General features: G+C 35.5%; 1 protein-coding gene across 1 annotated transcript; it reads right to left on the bottom strand.

Annotated features, from left to right (window-relative positions):
* Nucleotides 1-8,615: 8,615 nt before the first annotated feature.
* On the bottom strand, nt 8,616-21,754 carry LOC144433828 (annexin A4-like). Its single transcript, XM_078122202.1, has 11 exons — nt 21,516-21,754; nt 19,100-19,187; nt 18,543-18,637; nt 18,312-18,425; nt 18,054-18,144; nt 16,900-16,979; nt 15,813-15,881; nt 15,337-15,438; nt 11,893-11,968; nt 11,095-11,207; nt 8,616-10,739 (listed from the first exon to the last, which is right to left on the bottom strand). Exons 1-11 carry the CDS (start codon nt 21,651-21,653, stop codon nt 10,620-10,622), a joined length of 1,086 nt encoding a protein of 361 aa, XP_077978328.1. The 5' UTR covers nt 21,654-21,754; the 3' UTR covers nt 8,616-10,619.
* Between the last annotated feature and the right edge of the window lie 435 nt (nt 21,755-22,189).

Below are 22,189 nucleotides of genomic sequence, written 5' to 3'. Positions count from 1 at the left end.
AAAGCCATACTGCCCATCAATCCACAGGGTGCTCAGGCTCATTTAGTTCTGCTTACAAATATAAACAAAACAAAATAAACATACATGTAAACAAACAAACAAAAACAAACAAACAAACAAATAAACAAACAAACAAACAAACAAAATAAACTGACAAATGAGTAGATACATACATGAGTAAACGACAACAAACCAACGAACAACCAAACACTGCCCCCCCCCCCCGAATGGTCACATATGGAAATAACCGGTGGGTTTTTTGCTTCACAAGAAATATTTTTTTTGCTTCACAAGAATTTTTTTTTTTTGCTTCACAAGAATTTTTTTTTTTTTGCTTCACAAGAATTTTTTTTTTCCTTTTAAGAAATTTTTTTTTTTTTGCTTCACAAGAAATTTTTTTTTTTTGCTTCACAAGAATTTTTTTTTTTTGCTTCACAAGAAATTTTTTTTTTTGCTTCACAAGAATTTTTTTTTTTTGCTTCACAAGAATTTTTTTATACTATCTTGTGCGCACAAGATAGTATGTTGTGCTCACAAGATACTATCTTGTGCTCACAACATACTATCTTGTGCTCACAAGATACTATCTTGTGAGCACAAGATAGTATGTTGTGCGCACAAGATAGTATCTTGTGCGCACAAGATAGTATCTTGTGAGCACAAGATAGTATCTTGTGAGCACAGGATAGTATCTTGTGAGCACAAGATAGTATCTTGTGAGCACAACATACTATCTTGTGCGCACAAGATAGTATCTTGTGAGCACAAGATAGTATGTTGTGAGCACAAGATAGTATGTTGTGAGCACAAGATAGTATGTTGTGAGCACAAGATAGTATCTTGTGAGCACAACATACTATCTTGTGCGCACAAGATAGTATCTTGTGAGCACAAGATAGTATCTTGTGAGCACAGGATAGTATGTTGTGAGCACAAGATAGTATCTTGTGAGCACAACATACTATCTTGTGCGCACATGATAGTATAAAAAAAATTCTTGTGAAGCAAAAAAAAAAATTCTTGTGAAGCAAAAAAAAAAATTCTTGTGAAGCAAAAAAACCCACCGGTTATTTCCATATGTGATCGGGGGGGGCAGTGTTTGGTTGTTCGTTGGTTTGTTGTCGTTTACTCATGTATGTATCTACTCATTTGTCAGTTTATTTTGTTTGTTTGTTTGTTTATTTGTTTGTTTTTGTTTGTTTGTTTGTTTACATGTATGTTTATTTTGTTTTGTTTATATTTGTAAACAGAACTAAATGAGCCTGAGCACCCTGTGGATTGATGGGCAGTATGACTTTGTGGGCATCCGTCAATTGCAGTCCTCTATTATTACAGATGCGAATTTAACACACTGTAACAGTGGTGATTTGTGACAAATATATTGTTGGTGTTAATTATAGTACAATTAAGTAGACAAGTTACCAGATCAAAAAATACGAAAGTCTGGAAGCAGTCAAAGCTCACTCTCAAAGCAGGAGCCGTCAACAAACAGGCGTCAATGTGCTACAGTCACACGTTTGGTGAAACGATAATCAAATCACGTCAGTGTCTCTGTTATGCATTTTTTGGAATGAAGTTCAAAACAGGGTTACAGCTACCCATTCGCCAAGTCGCCAAATGCGAATAGAATAGAAACTCGAGTTGGCTACAAAACAATGGATTTGATGAAAATGTTGGCGACAAGTTTTCACTGAGATGAATTTACTTGAGATGACTGACATACTCACAATATTCATAGTAACAGTAACATCGTATGAAAATGATGTCACAAGGCTGACTTACGTCTCAAAATAAAATACATCCATGCAGTTTTAATTTCGTGTTCTCGATCAAGCGCGAAATTCAAAATGCGCGTATAATTTCAGGGTTCACAGTATCACTATTCTATTACTGTTTTTAGTCACAAGCTAAGCGAAATGACAAATGGCAACAGTTGGACATTGGTATTCGATGATTGAGTCATCATTCACTTGAATATAGGAGAAACAAAATTGATTAATTATGTGGCCATTGAATGCAAGGTATTGTCCAATCAGAAATTAGGACTCCTTAGGATGTGTTAAAGTGTTTCAAAAATTATGTCGTGCGCACGAGAAACTATGTTGTGAGCACGACTTATAGTATGTTGTGCTCACAAGATAGTATGTTGTGCTCACAAGATAGCATCTTGTGCTCAGAAGATAGTATGTTGTGCTCACAAGATAGTATGTCGTGCTCACAAGATAGTAAGTCGTGCGCACAAGATATTATGTTGTGCTCACAAGATTATTTTTTATTTTTTATTTTACAAAATGTCCCTTACTGGCTTTCATAACAATCTATACAAAGATTGTAAAAAAGAGTTTTAACACATGTGTTGAAGATTTTATCTTGTGTACAAGAGATAATTTGGAAACATCCTATGTGAGCACAATTGATAACTTTTACTGACTATTAAATACTATACACATGTTGACTGACCGTGCTCATGCAAAATCATACGTCTGTTTGCTCGAGGGATTGTGGGTCACCCCAACACAGACTGTCGGGTGCCATACCATTGTTCATGGTAGCAATACAGCATATACTGACAGAGTTTACAACAAGGTACTAATCAATTAAGTATTGATTGAAACAGTGTTGGCTTATTCCATTGTATCACTGTACACGTTTATACAATTTAGCCATTATATATTCCATTTTAGTGCCACCACAGTGTGAAGATGGATGGCAACAGTACCAATTATCCTGCTATTATTTTGGAGCTGAGTCGATAACATGGCAAGATGTCCGTAGTATCTGCCAAAGTATGTCAAGTGACCTTGTAAAGGATGACAACAGCAATCTGAATGATTTTCTGACGGTCTATATAAGAACATTGGACTTTATTAATGACTGTGAACTACAGAGTGGGTGTAACTACCATATTGGTCTTTCTTACCAGGTATGTCTAAGTTCTTTTGGGTAATAGAATGAAAATCATGAAACCTTAAATATAAAATTGTCTGGCTAGTCAAAAATATTAACCCCTCCTACCTACCCTTACCGACATTGCTACATTTTATTGTCTGGCCAGACAAATATCCCAAAGACGTTGCCAAGTCTTATAGTATGTCTTGACAAAATATCTAGTATTATCGTCAGGCATAACAAAAATCAAAACCAGATTTAAACTGAATGCCTCCCGTAAGGGAATCACTAATTATGCAAATAACTCATTAAAATAAAATAAAAACTATGGTAACAGGCTTTGTTTTTGGACAAGTGTGCTTTCTTAAAGTGTACATGCAAAGGTACATACTTTTTTCGTAATTATGTTCATTTTGCCATAAAAATAAAGGAAATCGGGTTTGTAATAGTACAATATAATTCTAACACGAGAAATTGCGCGAAAAATGAGGCACTCTTGGCTCAGCCACAGAGCACCTTCAGGTAAGTACCTCTCATTTGCATATGGATAGGACAGGATTTGGAACTTTATGACGTCACTTCGGGAACACAAACGCATTCGTCAGTGTATCTTTACATGCAAAGCCATTATGGTCGAACCAGAAGGTCAACTTCAAAACCCGTTTTCGCCAGAACCCGACGTTGAATATTGATCAGATTCCTCAAGCGTAGAGCAATACACTCCAGCATTAACATCTGATGGTGTGATTTAGCCAAATTCATTCGAACCGACCGCTAGCAGTAACGATAGTTCCTCTGGTAGTGAATGAGTATGTCCTAGTGAAGCCGTGTTGTTTACATAAAGTGAATGCTGTTACCAGCGTCCTTTGTTGACATAACTATTCAATGGGTGGAAAACAGCTCCTGCAGACAATGTAATCGAAACGAAAATTATGTAATATTTCCATACCCATCCCATCAAACATACAGAGAATGAGAATGGCTTCAAGAGTTCCCCATAATATTCTCTCAAGTTGTTCAAACGTAGCGTGTTGTAACAGTACATTCAATCTATGACCATTCAAAATCTTCGCGAAAGTAGACCCACAAATTCGTTAGAGCAGAACGTTTTGTTGGATAACCGTCCCTCTTGAAAGCTATGTGTACACGTACTTTATTTCATTTTTACTGCGTTCATTACCATCCACACAGTGACATGAATTGGTTTCATCTTCTTTCAAAGCACGGCCCATGTTCACTGAAGCCGGCCGTACTGTGGTGTATTGTGTATTGTCTCCGACCATTTTTGTTTGAGTTTTTTATGGATAGACATGTCTTACGTTGTGGAAGTTATTTGACCTGGGAGCGTGAAGCTTAGTGCTGACTGTGCTTTGCTGTGTCCATCCACTTTTGACATGTGATTGGCATGACACGGTAATTGTTCATGTAGACAAAACAATGGAAACAAAAATAGCAACATTATAATGAGCGTTGCGTCTTTTTACTTTGATATGATTCCGACGATGCATGTGATGTATCACAATGAAAACGATCGACTCCCAGCAACATGGAAATCAAAACATACAATCGGACTACGCATTGTTTAAAAACAAATGCTATCGTAATGAAAATATTTTATGAAGCTAACTTGCTTTCTTGAAAACATCATTTCAAATTATTTTATTTGTCTTCCTTTTTTCGCTTTGATCATGGCTACACCGGTGGCGTGGAGAACCCCGGCCCCGGTAACATTTACCGACTTTCACTGTATGGCGTCACTGTCCAGTTTTTACGTGATTTCAACTGCCTTCACCCATTATTACCTACTCAGTTATATCACTCGGAAATATGTGTAGGGTGATGTTTCACTGCGGGTGCTGCCTACAAAACACCAAGGAACCATTGTTGTCGGAAGACTAAACTGGTACACCACAATATGTACAGTTACAGATAATACTATAATGCAAGCGTAATTAGTAATTCATAAGTAAACATTACACAAAGGCTTAGAAGGCTTTTGTAACTCGTGGGACCCCGACACCTTTCGTGAGCTGGTTGCGGTGCCGAAGTTAGTCGAAGCACAGGGGATTAAGGGGGCAAGTATTTTTGCGACTTTCTTGCCAATGCGCGCAATATTTAGAGGTATGAATGCAATTTTATTTATTTTTATGGCAAAATAAATATAATTACGAAAAAAAGTATGTACCTTTGCATGTACACTTTAAGTTAATGTATGTGCCAAATTATACGGAATTTGAAGAGTGCATGATACTGCTTAATTACTGAATATCGTTCATTATTCAAAATACTCATTAAAAGGTAAAAGTTGTAGCAACAAACTTCATAGGACAGGTGCGTATTATTATGGTTGATATATGTATTATATTATACGAAATTTGAAGCATACATTTTTAAGATACAACGTAGTTACCTAAAATCATTAATTATGCAAATTTTTCATTAAAACTGTACGCTATAGCACCAAATTTTATAGGACGTACCTGCTTTGTTGTGGTTAACATTATGTACTAATTTGTATTGAAATTGAAGTATGCAGTCTTAAGATATAGCCTAATTACCAAGAATAATTAATTATGCAAATTATTCATTAACACTGTAAGGTATATCAACTAACTTTATAGGAAATACACAATTTGTTATGGTTAATGTATGTACTGAATTGTATTGAAATTGAAGTATGCAATCGTAAGATATAGCCTCATTACCTAAAATCATTAATTATGCAAATTGTTCATTAAAACTGTAAACTATATCAAAAATTTCATGACATCCGCTTTGTTATGGTTAACATATGTACTAATTTGTATTGAAATTGAAGCATGCAGTCTTCAGATATAGCCTAATTACCAAGAATAATTAATTATGCAAATTATTCATTAACACTGAAAGGTACATCAACAAGCTTTACAGGACATGTGCGATTGTTATTGTTAACATGTGTACTGAATTATATTGAAATTGAAGTACTAGTATGTATTCTTATGATATAGCCTAATTACCGAAAATCATTAATTATGTGAATTATTCATTAACACTGTAAGGTACATCAACTAACTTTATAGGACATATGTGTTTTCTTATGGTTAACGTATGTACTAAATTATGTTGAATATGAAGTATGCATTCTTAAGATATAACCTAATTACCAAAAATAATTAATTATGCAAATTATTCGTTAACACTGTAAGGTACATCATCAAATTTTATAGGACAAAGGTGTGTTGTTATAACGAATATACTAAATTATATTGAAATTGAAGTATGCAGTCTTAAGATATTGCTTAATTATTTGATTTCATTAATATGCAAATTTCGCTAATTAAACATTAACCGATCTGGCTTAAAACCTAATCAGGTCTAGCTATTACCCTAAAAATTATATATTCCAAATTTCAGTACAATTGAGCTAGCCAAATTTTTAGAAAAAGATGACACAGACACACAAACAGACAGACAGACAGACAGACAGACAGACAGACAGACAGACACACCTAAATATCTATTGTGCCCCCAATTTTCATTTGGAATTTATGGAAACACAAAATGAATAGACTAACGCTTTGCTGTGATTTTAAGCATGGAGGTTTTTATATGACAAGTCACACTTCCTTTGTTCAAGCTGTTCGTGTATCATGGATTTATGATTACTAATGGTAACAGTTATTCAAAGCTTGACCAAGGATTAGTCTGGTAATCATGAAAGCATGAATTTTAAAATTTATTTTATCACTCGGCACATTTCGGCAGACATTATATTAGAAATGTGTCTTTGTGTTTGTTTGTTTGTTTGTTTGTTTGTTTGTTTGTTTGTTTGTTTGTTTGTTTGTTTGTTTGTGCGCGCGCACGTGTGTGTGTGTAACTAATATTTATATTTGTACTCATATTTTTGTTTGAATAAAGCCTGGAATTGGATATAAATGGATAGATGGTACGGACCTACAAGGCTTTATTCCTTGGAATTCAGGAGAACCGAATAACGGAGATGTCCCCAAATCAGTTGTGTTGATATCACATACCAGGAGTGGACCTTATCTGAAGTGGAACGACGTACCTCTTGATTATTGGAACCCTTATGGTAGATATATCTGTGAGAAAGCAATATCCTAACTAATTCAACTTATCTATATCAATTATTGTGAGAAGCTATAAAGGGGCTTCTGACACCATTTCTGTTTTTAGCTCCCTGTTGTAGTTTGTAAATGAATAAAGGTTAGTTTCTTCTTTACAATGCTGTTAATGGTGTCGCTGATAAAAGATATAGTATTTAAAAATAATAACGAGTCTTGGAGACTATTAGTATTAATGAAAGATGTAACATTGCGTGTAATGTTAAATAATACATTATATACAGGCATACATGTACTTTGAATTACCTTAACGACTCCAAGTGTTCAAATACTACATTTTATACATAGGCATACATGAGTTTTGAATAACGGGTCCATGTTTTAACTGATGTAAATTATTTTTTGGCGACTATTCGAAATAATTTATAAATTTTTGAATCTTGAATATTAAAATTTTTGACAATGTGTTTCTGTATTCTTTATTCATTGTGTTCAATATTTCATTTAAAGTGCATGCGATGTACATTGTAATTTGACATCAGATACACGCTATTGGCTAGACAAAATATGTTCTACCATAAAGAACAACAATACAATCATAGTAGTGAACAATTTTCAGAGGAAAGTTCGTTTGTAGCCATAACCTAGTTATGATAGTATACGTATGTGTATATATATATATATATAAATATATATATATATATATATATATATATATATATATATATATATATATATATATATATATATATATATTATGTAGGGATGTTTTGACAAGGTTTGTAGGTAATATTAACCAAGAATGATGAACTACTTTGATTATTTTTAATTGTAGTATAGTTGAACTGTTTCTAGAAGATTCTTAACTAATACAACATTTGAGGTTCAACTTGTCCATCTTTTGTACCATTTTGTAACAAAATCTTTAAAAAACAAAAACAAACAAAAAAACAAACAAGCGGAGCTATTTCGACCACTAGGTCGCTTGTTAAAAAGTCAAGTGAACATAAATTTCATGTAGTAACGCATTTCAACATGTACGTTAATTTGTATCCAATTTTCTTGCTATGGGTATCAAGCCCCCGTATATAACAATGACTTTCTCTCCTTATAAAATTCCTTTTTTTAAAGTGATTGTGTTATAGTACAGTGTGCTCTTCATTATCTTGCCGCCACACATTTTATAAATTAGAATTGTGGTAATTTTTACTTAATATTATTAAAACTAGGCTCTGACATATTGTAATCAGTTGAGTATAAAAAAATAATATCATTGCTTCGTCGAACACTATATCACTGAGAGCATTATGGTCTTAGGACTAGTGTATACTATAAGTTAGAATTGTGCTGACCATCTCATTTTATGTTAATTATCACCGATGACGTCGATCATTTACTTACACCCAATCCCATGGAAGCTTTTATGGCACCATTTTGTTTGATAATAGAAATGTAGTAAGACACTTTCTCAAAGTAAGAATTTGAACAATAAAGGTCAGACTGGAAAAAAGTAACCATCTCGTTCGGAGGGGTAAGTGGCGAACCATAAATCTATGTCTGTTGAGCTTTTCCTGATTGTTAACATCTAATTACTTTCTGGTGTGTATGTGTGTTTACGTAGCAGTGACAAATACTTAAAACGAAAACTTTATTTCTTGCTGAAAATAATGAATGTTTCAAAAAAAAGCACATAATAAATGCTTTGACTGGTTGAAAATGGCAAGACACTCAATTAGCAATATGGTCGCATCGCATACCATGAAATAACTATTGAATAATTTTGTTTGTGGTTGTTTTCCTTGATGGGTATATCCGTAATATTACGTCACATAAGGATCCAATCCCATATCACGAGTGGTAGTGGTGACGTGAGACAAGGAAGACGTGCATGGTGCTATTGTAATGTCTAATTTGCAGTCTTATATCTGGATGGAGCATTCTATGTTTTTATATTAACTAGTAATTAGTATATTAACTAGCCTACCTGTAGACTTGAGAACGGCTATCGCTACACTATTCCGCTATCCTAACTGACATTTTGATTTTGTTAAATTTTCGCTTGGGAACGGTAGCGAAAAATCAAAACATCTGTTAGGATATATAGTGTCGCGATAGCCGTTCTCAAGTCTACAGTAGGCTAGTGTATGGCACATGCAAGACTTGTGTTTACCGACGTTGATGGCGTCCTCACTTCTGTAACCAATGCATTACCATCAACAACATATTCCTTTCAAATGACATCTTAAGCAACACAACTGTAATAGACTTTGCTTGCGCTATTCACGCTTTTTGACGACAACTACACGAAACAACGGAGATACTAGTAGTTCTTGGTACCCAACATTGAGTGAATAGAATGGAATATGCTGTTACTGTTACGTAACTCTCTGAAATATACAGTATTATGCTACAAAGATGACACACAACTTTACAGTACGTGTGTCGCCATCGTCTACGAGGAGAAAAGTAAAGGAATTAAAGTCATGATTTGTAATTGGAAAAAAAACGCAACAAACTTATCACATCAAATTTCAATATTCCACAATGTTGACGACACTTTCAATAAAAGATTAAATGTTTCAAATATATACACAACGGCTTTTTGTACACCTCAAGTATATATATATATATACACAAACGTCTAACACATGTGCATCTCAAATATATACATAAACAAAAAATATACATCAGAGCAATGGCAAATAAACGTGTACCAAATAAATTTTACTATCCGATTTGTCGATAAAGCCTCAAAGGGTTCATAGTCGTTCAATTTAAACTTCTAGAAACACATAGTATGTTTGCTTGATATAATACTATAATAATTGATATAATAAAATAAAAATTGTTATTCAGGAAAACACTAGCGTAAATTTAATAAATGTTGGTGTGTTTTTTCTAAAATGGTTTGTCGTGTCTATCAAACTCTGGAATATACTTTGGTATCCATATACGTGGACGATGAAATGAAGACTTTTATACATGTAAATAAAGTTTATTTTGAATCAGCGAAATTCTTGGAATCAAAGTGGACGGTAAACATGTTGCACTGTGACCTCTCGTCCTAACTAGTTGAAGTTTCTCTTTAAAGAGGTCGTATGGCTGAGAAATATGTATTTATCTTAGAGTATTGAATTAATAAAACAACTTAACTATGTTTTCCTACTTGGAAAAGTAATGTGAAACAGCATAGACTAAATTCTTCTCATTGAAAAACACAAACCCTTGTGGGTTTGTTAACAAATTTCTTTAACAAAAATCAATTATTACAAAAAAGGAATTGGTCAAGTTGGTTTATGTTCAAAGCTCTCTCTCCAAAATTTTTGTTTGTTTGTTTGTTTGTTTGTTTGTTTGTTTGTTTACGTCGTTTCAATTTCCAATTTACCATTCCAAAGTAACTGTATTTTACTGTCCTGTTGGAACCATCAACAAAATATGCTCCATATATAGTGAAGTTGTTTTATTAATCCCTCCACTCATTTCGCATACATAGTACGTATAAGTAGGTATTTACAAACACTGTTCCCGACCTGAACCCCCTCACACCATTATATCAACTTCATCTTATGATATCCAGGGCTGTAGAACGCAGAATGAAATCATGCTGCTGTTGTTGTAAATAGTAAATGTCAATGAATGTTTCTTGTATTAAGTACAAGTTCCTCAGTTGACCAATGCCAGAAGTACTTCTTTGTAGTTACCACTTGTATCATCTCTAATCATTTTACTTAATGGTAGTCCATAAATTTGACGGAATGCTTCTTTAATTTCCAACATGTCGACCTTCGGGTTGAAAAGGGGAAAATAATAGCAAATGAAACAGATGTCGGAGAGATTGATCAAATTTAGGTACAGAATATATATATTCATAGACACATACATACATACATGCATGCATGCATGCACGCACGCACGCACGCACGCACGCACGCACGCACGCACACACACACACACACACATACATACATACATACATACATACATACATACATACATACATACTTACATACATACATACATACATACATACATACATACATACATACATACTTACATACATACATACATACATATATGTTAATTCTAAAAGTTAGTAGTATAGTAAAAGTTAGTAGTATAGTGTGTTTTTATTAGTTACCTCGCATCTTGTAATGACTATTCTCTGTAAGTCTTCATCATCTGTTCCAAGTCCGTCCATGGTGTTGTACAACCTCTCAGCAAAATAGCTAGCACGACAACGAGCCATTATGACTGATAATGAAGTGAAGAGTTGAAAAAAACGTAAGGTTTAAATGGTTTCTTGAAAGGTACCCCGTAATATTCTCCACCGTACCTTCATATCTAGCTGACATATGTCAGATATTGATCCGTCAAAGACAATATAGCACTATTGGTATGATTTGTGTCAGCTCAGATGATGGAAAGAAACAATAGTAAGTAGCACTTATCGAAGCGAAGTTATGGTATTGCAACTTATTTGTATTTCTCCTCTTTATCTAGAGTACTGAATACGTATACACGTATTGCCTAGCTACGAGGGCACTAGTACGTGTCCATTACCTCGAGAGGTGTTATGTAGTAGCTAATTCTCAATTAAGGTGTAAATCTGACGGAAATGTTTGCTATAATTATGACGAATATTAGTCCCCAAATCAGGTCAGTCAATATAAGTGTTTTATAACACATCGCATTTTCAGACATGCCATATATTCGCATTTTCACATCACCGCCTAGTTATAATAATTTTCAGGCATATTAAAGCATTACTGGTAGGACTCACATGCTACATGAAGACTGTCCTATGGAAAATGGACTTCGACCAGTGCCCGTTCTATGCAAATTGAGGCCACTAGTCTATACCACGTGATACGATCTAGGTCATCAGTCACTGAACTCTGTATGCAAACGATGTTTAATAGTAGTAATTAGCACATACCCATTTTCTTCAATGCGTCCAACATGTCTCTTGAAAACTCGCTTTCCAGCATCACCTCAAATGGTTTTTTATACAACTGGAAAATAAATTTGAATAATTATGTTAATGTGAAGTTATATTATATATTTACATTGTTTTATACGTGTCGAAAATGTAAATACGCTACACCCAAATGAACTTGAACACATAAACCAGTTAGACCTTGAGACATCACTGGGTAAAGCAGTGTGGAATCAGCAAAAAGCCAACGTTTATTTGGAAGTATGGAATTCGCCTGCTACTAAACTACTCATTGATCGATTCAATGACTGTCTAGCTAACGACGAAACTGATGCTGTGAACTGCCTTGACGAAATTTGTAAACATGTGACAAAAGACTTTCGACACCGTGGAGCTAAAACAGTAAAGAGGACATCTTGGTTTGACAATGAGTGTATGAATGCAAAACGATGTCTGCGACAGCATCTAAATCGTTTTAGAAATAATAGAAATACACAGAACTTAAGACACTACCTTGACGCTAAGAAACAGTACACACAATTTATTAAGTATAAGAAGAAAATTCATAATCAACAAAAAGTAGACAGATTTGTTGTATGTGCAAAAGAAAATAATTTGCGAAATTTTTGGAGCTATTTTAAAGAATTCGCACCTGGTTTACCAAAGACCATTCGAAAAGAGTCATGGTTTGAATACTTTGCAAACTTATTTGACCCCAAAATCCAAAGTGACGAAAGTTTTTCTGATTTTCATGCTCAAATCAAAACTAATTTGACAGAAATTGATGCAGATGTAAATATTGACAGTGATATCAATTGTAGAATGTTAGACGAGCCTATTACAGTGGAGGAGGTCAACAATTGTATTCAACAATTAAAGAACAGCAAAGCTCCAGGTGTTGATGGTATGGGTGGTGAATTCTTTAAAAACTCGCCTCAAGTTTTCGCAAATATGTTGTGTAACCTGTTCAATTTGTTGTTATCAAAATGTACCTTCCCACAAGAGTGGGTGAAAGGTATGATAACTCCAATCTTCAAAAGTGGTAGTCGTGAGAATCCCGGAAATTATAGGGGTATAAATTTACTTCCCGTTATTGGTAAGATATTTTGTTCCATTTTATGTAAGAGACTGGATTTATGGTTAAATGAAAACGGTCCTATCATCGAATTACAATCAGCCTTTAAGAAACAGCGGAGTACAGTAGATAATATATTTATTCTTAATACTATTATTACAGATTATTTAGCTAAGCCCAAAGGAAGAATGTTTTGTGCGTATGTCGATTTTGAAAAAGCCTTTGATAGGGTACAACACTATCTACTCTTCTATAAGTTATTCAAATCTGGTATGAAGGGAAATTACTTTCGTACTTTAATGTCAATGTATAGCAATGTTCAAGCTTGTGTTCGAACACCTCATGGTTTGACTAACTTCTTTCATTGTAATTGTGGCTTACAACAGGGGTCTGTTATATCCCCACTTTTATTTTGCTTTTTTGTAAATGACATCGAAAGAGAATTACAAACCGAAAATTCTGCCGGAGTCTATATTGCTGGCCTAAATTTGCGGCTATTACTATTTGCAGACGATCTGGTCTTAATGAGTGATACCGTCGTTGGGCTGCAAAGATTATTAAATAAATTGTCCACGTATTGTAAACGTTGGCTCCTAAATGTAAATTATGCCAAAACTAAAATTATTGTATCTAAAAGAGGTGGGATAATTAAGAAAACTGAGAAATGGTTCTTAGATGGGCACAAACTTGACGTTGTCCCTTTTTATAAATACCTCGGAATCATTATGTCGAGTAGCGGCAAATGGTATTTAGCTCAGAAAACCCTTGCAGCTCAAGCCAGCAAAGCTATGTTTACTGTTAAAAACCAACTCGCTAAACTTGGAGACATACCAGTCAAAGCCGCGCTTAAAGTTTTTGATGGAAAAATATCACCGATACTCAACTATGCAGCAGAGATTTGGGGTTTTCATAAAGCAACTGACATTGAACGTGTCCATAGTAAATTTCTACGTTACATATTGGGTTTAAATCGACATACGCCAAACTGTGCTTCCCTTGCTGAAACCGGTCGTTTACAATTAATTGTTACCAGACAAATCAAAATAATCAAATATTGGTTTAAGTTGTTAAATTTGAAACCAGACCGCATCCTGTCTCTATGCTATAAGTATCAGTACAGAACGGCTGAAAATGATGTAAATTGTTGGGCCCTTGACGTCAAACACTTGTTATGTAGTTTTGGTTTTAGTGAAGTATGGCAGTCACAGGGTGTTGGAAATGAAACTAGTTTTATCAATATATTCAAGGACAGGTGCAAGGATATCAATAGTCAACTAATACACAGTGAAATGTTAGAAACCTCTAAACTAGACATGTATTGTAATTTCAAATCTCTATTGACCTATGAGATTTACCTAGACGTAGTATATAAAAAAGTGTTCCGCTATGCACTCTGTCGCCTTCGTACGTCATCTCATCAGCTACAAATTGAAAACTGTAGATGGGAAAGAACAAAACCCCCTAGAAGGAACCGGGTGTGTCCTTTCTGTCAAAATAGAACAATTGAAGATGAATATCACTTTTGTCTGGTCTGTCCTACATATGATGACGTAAGAAAGAAGTACATTCCAGATTATTTCTTCGACCCACCTGTTCTATATAAGTTCTTTATATTATTATCAACAAAACACGAACATTTAATTAGACAATTCTCACGTTATGTTCACTTTGCTTTTCAGAAAAGAGCTGAAATGATTGAAATGATTGGAAAAATCTAGATGATGGTAAACCACTGTACAACTTTTGGTTTATAAAGTTTTGTATATAAAGGCCGGTGGCCTAATATGATACGAATAAAATATTCATTCATTCATTCATTGTTTTATGAAAATAAATATTTTACTGTGATAGGACTATACAAAGTTGGTGCTCAAACAAATCTTTAATTGTAGCCAGGAAGGACAGTTAGTGACGTGATTGTTATACAGAAACATTGAACCCGGTTCAGAAGAGAGCACAGAAAAATAGATGTATACATTTAGCTGACCCTTACACAATTGCACCATAGAGGGCGGGCTGAGGTTATTCATCGCCTTTTTTTAATGACCTAAACATTGAAAATGCTAAAGAAGACAATGATTGAGACAGTGGTTTTTTAAAAATTAATCCATCGATATTTTTTTTTTTTTAATGCTTAATTTGATCAAAAATCTACAGTCATGTGTTATACGTTGATAGCCACAATTCATTAATTATGATCTTTGCAGTTTAGGGAATTAATGTCTATTCGTTTGGCGTTTCAAAAAACTGTCCACAGTTGCTCAATAGTATTTGTTATGTATTAGCTAGATTACTCTAGCAACTAAATACAGATAAAATTTTACAATTTAGTCACAAGAAAAAGTTGCTTTTAGCTTAAAACACGTTACCTTTTCATACATAAACGTCGCCGCTGCTAACTGATCCCAACTTCGTTCTGTAAATATGTCAATAAACTTATCGTCATCAGTACCAAGTCTATCTTCTCCTTCCTGAAAAATCAATGACGTCATTATTTATGCATGGAACGGTATGCAAATTTAATAGAGCATAAGAACCATCACTGCAAGGGGAAGGCTTTAGACAACTAAGATGCGAAGCAACATTATGTATAATACCTTGAAACACTATAGGAGGCTGAGATGATACCTTGGACCACTATAGGGGTCTGAGATAATACCCACAGAATAAAAGTAAATATTGCCTACAAATTCACGAGCATTTTAAAGTGTTCCCCTGGCCCCCTTTTCTATATAAATAGCATGTCGCATGACCCCTCCCCTTTTTTATGCGAATACCATGTACACAGCAGGTTGATAGGCTGAACGACACAGCTTAGAATTAGGAGGTGTAGTTTAAGACTTACCTCAAACATAATCCTTGCATCGGATTTGGCAAATGCCTCCACAACGATATGAGGAGCATCTCTATTTCCCTACAAATACAAAATACGCCAGTGTAAGCAAAGAAAATACATAAACAGATTTCAGATGTTCACGATATTCCCCTTTGCAAGTATTTAATTAGACCGTAAGATACGTCGTGTCGCTCCGCTCTCACCGGCCTGCTTTATCCAAAGGGGATTGCAATTGGCCGATGTGTGAGGGCGCCCCGTTACGGTTTGTCTTACAGACTAGTATTTTAATCTGAACAACAATCCTAGTCACAGTCATAGTGTTTATGTTTCACCTGTATGACCTACTCCCCCCTGGCACTAGCAGGGGCTCAGGGTAGGAGGGTTAAATACCTACCAACGCATGCTTATATATGGTAATTAGCACATACCACTTCGCTTTTCTATAATCATCTTGGTATAAGCCATTTGCAACCGTCTGCTACACACTTGTGTACTCTGTTCCGTTTCGTCAAGTTGTAGATCTAAAAACTAGTTAACGCTGAATCGTTCGCTGATTCATTACATTAATAATGATAATGAAAAATGGTAGTGGCTTTTTAGGACATGTTTTAATTAGTATAGAATATTACTGGTAGATTTTTGCATGTCAAGATCTAAACCTTTTTCAAGTTGGGATTTGTGACATAACATGTCGTGGGATGCAACCCATTTCACGTTAGCGTTCACTGGCTCTGTTTGATACAACCACGAAATCAATAAGGAAGTACATATTCTACACTTTAAGATAGCCAGATCGCAATTTCTTGCTACATGTTGTCTAAATGTAACAAACTTGAACCATTAAAATGTACTTCAAAAGGATGCGGCACCATTTTGTATGGCTAAATCTGATGTTTGTTTGGTCGTACGTTTGTGGTTCATTTCATTTAGATAAAATGTAGCAATAGACTGTATTTATTTATTCAGTCTTGCCATTTTGTGAAGTGAACCAAGTATAGCTTCTCATTGGTTTCTGCATGGGTTGTATCAAATAGAGCCAGGAAACACTAACATGAAATGGGGTGTACGCCACGTTTAAATAATTTTCTCTCCATACCTCGAGCAGCTTCAGCAGTAGTTTCTCAAAGTCACCGCTGGTGTCGCCCTTTATGGCGTCTTCAAGCGTTTGACCATACTCTACATAGAGAATGAATGAATAAATGAATGAATGAATGAATGAATGAATGAATGAATGAATGAAGTTGTGTCGAAACTGAAGGTCAGTTCCACAGCTTCCCAGTCATAAGGTATAATAACAGGAATGGAAATACATGCCCTTCAGTCATACAAAGCATGAAATCGGATATATTAAGTTACAACTTATAAACGATCCAATAGCGTTATTTATTTTACGTTTAAAATTATATGATGAAATTCCTACTCTGTAACCAACTGTTCCTAACAATGCCATAAGAGTGTAGGAATTAATGTTATAGAAGGTATGCATGGACATTCTCATTATATTAGAATAATTTAACCGATGTTAAGCTGAAAAACTCCAAGTGTGCCACTTATAATCTTCTAAAAGAATAACAGCAAATTCAACAAAGAATGACGGTAAAATCCAGTGGAACACCATGGCAACCGATATTATACTTGCAGCCGATTTTAAGGATTGGTATGGAGTGACAAATCTTGCGAATTTCAAAATACCGTACAGCTTCTCTCTTTGGTACAATCACATAGAAACCAAGAAAAGAAACTGCAAATGCTACACTTTAAGCAGGATTGAATGAACGCAGTTTCTTGCTACATTTTGTCTAAGTGAAATTAAATAACATGCCGCCATGCAGATACCACATTGATACTAGAAAAACGTTGGCACCCGAATGTCTGCATGGAGTTGCAATATATTTAAATGGTGTATTTCATTTAGACTAAATGTAACAAAAATTCGATCTTGCTGTTGAAGCGTGGCAGATGCATTTAAAAAAAAATGGTTTCTGAATCAGTGTGGTTGTATCAAATAGTAAAGTTGAATTGGATTGTGGAATTCGTAGTACGTATATATCTCTCTGATCCATTCATCACGAGGGGTCATGGGCTTCGTCGTCGTCGTCGTCGTCGTCGTCGTCGTCGTTGTTGTTGTTGTTGTCGTCGTCGTCGTCGTCGTCGTTGTTGTTGTTGTTGTTGTTGTTGTTGTCGTAGTCGTTTTTGTCGGAAGTCCTTGATTATTCAAGATTGGTTTGATAACGTTGACCATATACTTACTAGCATGATAGGCTGTTCTGACTTGCGCCAATTGTTCTTTTGATCGAAAACACAAAACTTCAAGTAAAACATCTTCGTCTGTTCCAGGACCCTATAAAATAAAAATGACAGACCAAATTCTAAAAAGACGGTATGTAATCAAGACATTTTCAGATCAGTTGCTCATTAACTCGGACGTGGTGAATTTTTTGTTGTTGTTGAGATCAACATCACTCATCATAATATAACCCTTTCTTACATTATGTACTTGACACTCACCGATATTGTTTCATGGAATATCCATGCATCGTATTCAGGACTTGGTTCTAGTAAATGTAATATGGTTTCTTCGTAATCTCCGCTGATCTCACTCTTCACGTCTTGAACTAAATCCTAAAAAAACGAATAAAGTAAAGCAAACCACTTAATGAGTTTCAACATCCAAAAAAAACCATAGTAACTCGAGGTTGAATTATATATGACTTTGAATGAGATAACTGTGGAACTTACTCTTTGGTATTTCTGTTGGTATGCACTCTTGACATGCTGTCTTTGTACGTTAGTAATTGTTGATATCTCTTGAACTAACAGTTCGTCATTTGTACCTGTAACCAAAATATAATCATAATAAATATTTCGGAATACCATCCATTGATCCAATCAACCAACCAACCAACCATCCATCCATCCATCCATCTATCCATCCATCCATCCATTCATCCCCGATCGCCTGTCAGCCCGCCCGTCCCTCCGTCCATCCGTCATAGGTAGCCCGTCTGTCATTATGTCTGTCTGTCTGTCTGTCTGTCTGTCTGTCTGTCTGTCTGTCTGTCTGTCTGTCTGTCTGTCTGTCCGTTTATCTGCCTATCTGCAGCTGTCTGCTTGTTTGTCTAAATGTGTATCAAATCCATCGTCTCCGTCCACCGACTATATCACAGAACAAAGTTCACAACAAAATAAACAAGCAGAGAAAGTCGTGTTAATCTATCCCATAATGATAGTACGTAAAAAGTAGCATACTGTGTTACCATACATGCCCCCCCCCCCATACATCTATATTACCTTACCTAGTCCTTTCATTGCTGCTCGTAACTTTTCTGCCGCCGCCACAGGATCAAAACCCAGTAATGGTAATACTGTGCCATGATATATAGCCTGTGATATACAAAATAATGTAGGATATTATTCAGTGTGGTGGTACTTATTGCGTTGAGTTTGATCACTAGGTTCAAATCTGGTATAATTGTGTTATGTCAGTTAATATGTTAATGTGTGGTGTGGTGTGGTGTGGTGTGGTGTGTTGTGGTATTGTGCTGTGTTGTGTTGTGCTGTTCTGTGTCGTATCGTATCGTATTATGTAGTGTAATGTAGTGCAGTGTAGTGCAGTGCAGTGCAGTGTAGTGTAGTGTAGTGTAGTGTAGTGTAGTGTAGTGTAGTGTCGTGTCGTGTCGCGTCGTGTCGTGTCGCGTCGAGTCGTTACGATTCGTGCTGTGCTGTTCATCGTAAAAAAACAGGCCTCTTTACGGCATCAGTTGCGTCAGCGGAAAAATATGCCCTGGCTTTCTAGAATAATTAAACAACGTGCCGTGATGTTGTTCTGTTCTGTTCTGTTCTGTTCTGTGTTGCCAGGTGTTGTAGTATTGTGTTGTCTTGTCTTCTGTTATGTCAATTCCAAGTTACACTGGTATGTTGCAATCGTGTGCATTCAATACTAACTATTATAACTAAATCATAAGTGTTAATGTATGTATTAATGCGATCATATCGGGACAACTAGTTGCCATGTTCAAACAGCAAATGTCAGCTGACAGCGTTGTCATGATACCCCAATAAAGTAGACAAGCAAAACTCCACATTACGAGTAGATCGCTATAGGTGCCAGAGCAGGCGGCAAATATGTCATTGTTTCAGTATTTACACAACGTACAACATGCCGACAAAATATAGGAAAGGTGTCACGTACTGTATTTATACCTAGCTACTTACGAAGTGGCTTTCTGAAATACCTCGCAGTACGGCTTAGAAATGGTTCTGTAGAAATGTTCTGTGCAATGCCAAGAGATTTATACAACATGTATGCAAAGTGCCGAGTTATGTATTAGCTCATGCGAATCGAATCTTTATTCAACATGAATTTATTATAAACTACCACCGCCTGTGGTTGTTTTTTGTTTATCGGCACTTACTAGTAGTAAATTTACAGATATCGTTCTCATTTCCAGTCTCTTGAAAAGTTCATAAAATTGCGACGATGTTTAGCTTCGAACTTTTATGTGACATTTTTGAGTGTTATTTTATGTGATATTGCGGCTAGATTGGTAAAGGCGAGTTACCCAGTTCAGTCAGTAGATCTGTTATTCATCCAATTGATCCGAGTGGTTTGACCTTTTACTAACATATTCGTCTAATAGCAAGCCCTGACTCATCGTCACGGTGTATAATAACAAAAGTGTAATTTATCTAACTGTACCCTTTGACTATGTTTAGGTGTTTATATATCACTTTTTTACGATGGTCAATACGGTGGTTCTTCAAATATTCAAAATTCAAGTATTCTGGGAACTCAATTTTTTTTCTTCTGAATTTTAAAAAACCACATCGTCCATCGAATTGCACGAATAAAACAATAACAGGTGGATTTATAGATATTAAGGATAATATTGATTGAGATGCTGACATCGATGCCGACAATATCAGGAGTGTGTCCATCTATAGTGTTTGGGATTTTAAAACGTAACGCACAATTTCTGGCATTCTTATTATGGTATTTATTCCAAACCCAGAGTAACAATATTACTTCATTATCAATTAATGCCATCAAATGATACAATGTGTCTCGGAATTTATGATCAAGGTAATTTGTCAACTTGACGTCAGGTATATATCCGTCTGCTGGTACCAACATTAAATTGAAGTAGTGGATTCTAAACTACGTCACAATTTAGCAATTATGGAAATTTGTCCACAGAGAACGACACTTATTCTTCTGAAATCGTGCACACCATTAGTCAGTACGAGGAAATATCCAGTCATAAACTATCGCCTCATTCAATTCAGTGTTGTAAGACTAGTACTGGTCGATTGAAAGTCAGTACAATAGTAATTATAGTGGCAATGGCACCAAACACAGGTCGTCTTTATTCGTCTTCAAACACAATGACCTCATGGTCGCTGATGACGTGACGTGTCTTTACCTTAGCTTTCATTTTTGCGGAACTTACGAAAAATTGATCAGATTATTGAAAACTTGCTAAATAACGAAATAACCAAATAACTTCCTAAAAATAAACACACTGACCATATAATTGTTATAATGATAATAAATATCACACGATTATGGGTTAATAAAGTAATGTGAGTTATGATACACAGGTAATTCAATCACTCTGACTTCGGTGTTATGGATGTAACTGTCGACAGCAATGAAACCCAACATTGGTTTCAAGAAGTTATTTTTCATGGCTGTCTAATAATGGTACTCACTGGTGAACCCGCTGGTGCGTACGGTTGTCTGGCCACTTGTACTGGCCCGTTAATACCAAATTTTAAGTTCGGATTCCGACGTCCCTTTTCCCTCTGCTTCCCAACAATTCTGGCTGCCCGAGACGATCCACAACCCATGGTCCAATATTAGAACTACGTAAAACTATGGTAAATATGAAAACGTACAACGTGTGAACCTCGTTCTGTCCGATGTGTGTCCTGTGTGTCTTGTTCATACGTACGTGGGTATACCATCTCAAGTTGTTCACTGTCGTCACCATGGCAATTAGCATTACAATAAATCATAACATAGAGGTGGATCAAAAGAATTTGACCTTTGGTGACATCGGTTTTGAAAGGATACTACCACATGGGCTTTTAGGTAATGGTTGTGTTGTACAATAAAAGTGGATTGGTACATTCTAATGTAACCTTTAGTAGCGGCTCGGGTCGATGCTATTTATTACCTCAAACACAGACCTGTGAGTTTCGGGGACACGAAGCAATCGATAGTAATGAATGCACGTTTATGTCTTCCAATCAACTCTAAGGACACAACGCCAACGGAACTTTCTTTCTTACTACCTTGGGGTGTTTTAAGCTTTCAAATGGTATGTTTTGAAACACATAGTTTATTTTTACCAGATTTAATCGATTATAAATAATGAACGTAA

This window comes from Glandiceps talaboti, chromosome 4 (assembly GCF_964340395.1).
Source record: "Glandiceps talaboti chromosome 4, keGlaTala1.1, whole genome shotgun sequence".
NCBI lineage: Eukaryota > Metazoa > Hemichordata > Enteropneusta > Spengelidae > Glandiceps > Glandiceps talaboti.
This window is presented reverse-complemented; position numbering and strand designations above follow the sequence as displayed.

Excerpts from the sequence above, each read along its gene's own strand:
- LOC144433828 (XM_078122202.1), bottom strand. The coding sequence starts at position 21,653 with ATGGGTTGTGGATCGTCTCGGGCAGCCAGAATTGTTGGGAAGCAGAGG. Across the intron at positions 18,426-18,542 it reads ACCAACAGAAATACCAAAGA|GATTTAGTTCAAGACGTGAA; the intron begins GTAAGTTCCACA and ends TCGTTTTTTTAG. Across the intron at positions 11,208-11,892 it reads GGACGCATTGAAGAAAATGG|TCATAATGGCTCGTTGTCGT; the intron begins GTATGTGCTAAT and ends CTTCATTATCAG.